Genomic DNA, 2,698 nt, shown 5'->3' on the forward strand with positions numbered 1-2,698 from the left:
GCCATTAATGACTGCACAGCTGCCCCAATCTGGGCCATACATGGCCTTGGCTACTGCTGCAAATTAGCAATCCTATTGAGCTGAGCGCTGTCAGTGACTTGTCATTGAGAATGTGACTGTTGCTTTGTTTTAAGTCTAAAATGTGACAAATTTCCAGACGGAAAAAAATAAAATGTCCTCTTTATTTTTGTTTAGCCCTCATTTCCCCAGTTTAGAAAGAGCGTGTGGCATTGTTGGGGTTTTTGGGTAATGTTTGCAAAACCAAAACTGCTCAGTGCACTGTTCTCCCGTTACATAAAAACCTGAAAGTTCTTGCATGTGCTATTTAAAAAAATACTTTCCATAGATTCCAGATGCCTGATACATTTCAGCTCTGGGGACCTCCACTAAAGGAAGAGACTTTACAAGAGTTGTGCATCCTTAACCTCAAGGCACTTCCCTTCAGCACTTGTGACCAAAAAGAGGGAGACAGAGAGCGCCTGCTTCATAGAAATCTCATGGATAACCATTAGGATTTACTAACCAGTAAATTAAGCTGATCTAGGAAATTCACCCCTATCTAGAGAGAGACTGCACAAGACTCTGTGTGACAAAATCCCAGTTGGTCCTGCTTTGAGGCCGTCAGTGGTGCAGAGACCTGGTTGCAGGTCCCCTGTGTGGGGGTGAATTTCATCCACAAAGAGAGGCTGTCGAGTCCTATTCACCTGTGCAGTGCTTGTCCGCTTTGTCAGCCATTGCAGGAAACCTGCCTTTAAGATTGCAAACTACCCCATAGCAATTGTCGATGATGGGTATGGAGGGGCCTTTTTAGGTGTAGGAAAGAATGCACAATATCAAAATCTCCTCAGTATAAAAAGAAAACATTTTCAATGTACAGCGCTAGAAAACCTACCACATACAAGCTGCAACCTCTACAACCATCTCTCTCTGGCTTTTTTTGCTTACCCTTTACCTAGTGATTTAATATATTTATATGCCTATCTAATGTATAAATACATTCATCATTTTAAAACACTTCCATGGATTTTAAAAGTTTCACCGTTGTTAAAAGCCACAACGGCATAGAAAAAGCCTCACGCTGAGGGGTCATTTGCTGGGCAGCCCACCAGTGTGGGGCTCCAGCCACTCAGACGTCGGTGCTTATGCTCCGACTGCGCGAGAAAGCTTCTCGCATGGCTGACAGCCGGTTGGGGTTCAGAGCTTGCAGGTTGGTCACGTTCACCGGCAGTTCAATATCTTCCTGGCTGATGGTCTTGTAGCTGACCCGGTCGCCTCCATTGTGGATCTCATCCGGCTGCTGCAGAAAGAAGGTAGGTGGATCATAGTGGGTACAACTGGGGCAGACAGTTCTGCACTGGGAGTGCTGTTTGCTGAAGGGTGAGGAGGAGGAGGAGTAGAGCGAAGGCCCATTGGTCAGCACTACATTGCGGTTGCTGTGAAGCGGAGGGATGTGGGAATGCACGGCAAAATCTGGCTCCTCCTCATCCTCTTCAGATTCCTCCTTCTTGCAGCAGTAATACTGAAAAGCCAAGGAAACAGGAAACCATTGATTACTTAAAAGGGACTCGAGCCTACAGCCGCGTCAGTCTAAACAGTAATGGATTTGCACATGGATTGGGAACCTACCAACGTTTTCAGGGCAGCTTTGGTTCAACCTATGAGAAAAAGATGGGCCATTTGCAACATCCTGTGCTGGATTTGAGTTGGGATTTTGGACGTTCCCAAAGTTCAGGGTCGTTCAGTCCCAGGCCCCATGTCTCACTCTGTATTCTGGATAAAACACTACTAACTGTGCTGTAGGGCACAATCCTCTGTTAGCAAGGGAGGGACCAGAGAGGGCTGAACAGGACTTCCCAGCGCCAGGCTCCATCAGAAACTGAGCCCCTCCCCCCACCACAACATAAAGTTTGAGCCAATTTAGTGGGGCCAGAACTTGAAGGGCTGAGAGCCTGACTTACAAGGGCCAATAAACACTTCAACCCACATTCATTCCTGCTGTGCTTAGCCTGTCAGCTCCCTGGAGCAGGGACTTGTCTATGTTCATGGGTCATAGTTTTGCAAGGGCACCTGCACAGGTGCTGCACCTTATGTCACTCCAAACACTTCGGTGACTGGAGTTCATCAGGAATGAACTTGCCCCCATTTCCCCTCCAGAAGCAGTTCCTGTCCCCTCTCACCAAAAGCCCCTTCAATCTCATGTCCCTTCTCCCGCCCCTCACGTGTCAGCTGCCTCTCAGGCCGGGCAGCCCTTGTACAAACTAGTCTCTGTCACGTTGAAACAAAGAAGCATGGGCTGACGTGCAACCCCGTGAGGAGTACCTGAAGCCTACAATAGCAGAGAACTGCTATAATGCAAAGCAAAATGACAGTCGCTAATATTCCACCTGTGATGACCACGGTCCCGGCTGTCATTCGACCTCTTCTCCATTAACAACCTGGAAGACAGAACAGGCGTTCAAACACAGGGTAAATGGGCAGTAGCCTCATACAAATTTGTACTTCAGCCAAGCAAAAAACAGGGGGAGAGGGGCAGCTCAGCACCTACCAGCACTCACTGTGCCCCAGCGGCATGCAGGGGGCTGACCCCGACTAAAAACCCAGCTCTGGTGGGTTATGCCCTTCTTTGGGGCAGGAGCCCAGCATTCAGCACCACCCCACCCCGTGCTAGCGCGCCAGTGGGGCAAGTTGAGCGGTGGCC

General features: G+C 48.8%; 1 protein-coding gene across 1 annotated transcript; it reads right to left on the bottom strand.

The window, feature by feature from the left end:
• Positions 1-1,126: 1,126 nt before the first annotated feature.
• FAM163B (family with sequence similarity 163 member B) lies at positions 1,127-2,412 on the bottom strand. The gene is made up of 2 exons (XM_024212312.2): positions 2,320-2,412; positions 1,127-1,519 (listed from the first exon to the last, which is right to left on the bottom strand). The coding sequence occupies exons 1-2, from the start codon at positions 2,410-2,412 to the stop codon at positions 1,127-1,129; spliced, it is 486 nt and encodes a 161-aa protein (XP_024068080.2).
• Positions 2,413-2,698: the final 286 nt, after the last annotated feature.

This window comes from Terrapene carolina, unplaced genomic scaffold (assembly GCF_002925995.2).
Source record: "Terrapene carolina triunguis isolate 2854851 unplaced genomic scaffold, T_m_triunguis-2.0 Scaffold238, whole genome shotgun sequence".
NCBI classification, from domain to species: domain Eukaryota; kingdom Metazoa; phylum Chordata; order Testudines; family Emydidae; genus Terrapene; species Terrapene triunguis.

Coding starts and splice junctions, on each gene's coding strand:
- FAM163B (XM_024212312.2), bottom strand. CDS start 2,412: ATGACAGCCGGGACCGTGGTCATCACAGGTGGAATATTAGCGACTGTC. Junction 1,520..2,319: donor TCTGCTATTGTAGGCTTCAG/GTACTCCTCACG, acceptor TTGGCTTTTCAG/TATTACTGCTGCAAGAAGGA.